The 1,035-nt window shown below is 64.6% G+C and overlaps 1 protein-coding gene across 1 annotated transcript in view; it reads right to left on the bottom strand.

Annotated features, from left to right (window-relative positions):
- INTS1 (integrator complex subunit 1) overlaps positions 1-1,035 on the bottom strand; it is a 50,166-nt gene that overhangs the window by 39,754 nt on the left and 9,377 nt on the right. Inside the window, exon 15 of the mRNA XM_015565161.1 lies at positions 680-780. Within this exon, the coding sequence (XP_015420647.1) occupies positions 680-780 (101 nt within the window). The remainder of the gene's footprint in view (positions 1-679; positions 781-1,035) is intronic.

The raw sequence follows: 1,035 nt of genomic DNA, 5'->3' as shown, positions 1-1,035 counted from the left end.
AGCCACACGCGTCAGCGACGAGCCTCAGGCCAGGCCAGGCGGCTTCCGCACGCGTCAGGGACTGACCAGCTCGGCAACTGCTTTCAAGCTCACAGCCCGGGCCTGGCTGGTTGCTCAGTGGATAGAGCGTCGGCCTGCCGACTGAAGGGTCCCGGGTTCAATTCCGGTCAAGGGCACAGGCCCAGGTTGTGGGCTGGATCCCCAGTGTGGGGTGTGCAGGAGGCAGCCGATCAGTGATTCTCATCATTAATGTTTCTCTCTCTCTCTCTCTCCCCCTCCCTTTCTCTCTGAAATCAATAAAAACGTATTATAAATAAATGAATAAATTGCGCAGCCCGGGCTGTGCCTCACTGTCTTCGGGGGGCGGTTCTAAAATTCAGGGGTGGCGACAGCTGCCCAGCCTGTGGACGCACTAAAACACCGAGTCACGAACTTCAGACGAGGGAGGCGCACGTGGGCTCTCCACAGGGCTGCGGGAGAGCAGCGCTGTCCAGAGACAAAGCGTGCGTGTGACAACACAGGGCGAGCCTGAGGCCCGAGGGAGAACCGGGGCCCCTGAACCCCAGGGCGGCGGGAAAGCGCCTCGGGCTCCGTGGGCTGGCTTCACGCTTTAGCCCCGGGGGAGGGAGGGAGCACCAGGGCAGAGCGAGGGGATCGGACCAGGCGCGCCCAGGCCTACCCCGGGGGCAGCTGGATGTTCTCGGGGTGGTGGTAGGTGCACAGGTTCAGGACGGCGTCAAGCAGCTGGACCCGCTCCACCTTCAGCACTTCCACGTCTGAAAGGCAAGGCCCAGAGCCCGTCAGTGGACACCGAGGCCCAGGGACAGGCCGCGGCACCAGGAGCAAGAGGACGGGCCTGCTCCCAGAAGCTGGGATGGAAGGAGGACTGACGGGCACCAGGAGCCACCTGGGGAAACGGAGGCAAGCGCTCACTGGGTGGCGCCTGAGCCGGTCTAGCGAGCGGGCAGGGCTGCTGGGGGTAGCAGCACAGCGGGCAGGGGGAGCTGACCTGAGTGAGAGCCCCTGGCGGGCGGC

Source organism: Myotis davidii, unplaced genomic scaffold (assembly GCF_000327345.1).
Source record: "Myotis davidii unplaced genomic scaffold, ASM32734v1 scaffold399, whole genome shotgun sequence".
NCBI classification, from domain to species: Eukaryota; Metazoa; Chordata; class Mammalia; order Chiroptera; family Vespertilionidae; genus Myotis; species Myotis davidii.
Note: the sequence above shows the minus strand (reverse complement) of the source record. Positions and strands in the feature narration are given on the sequence as shown.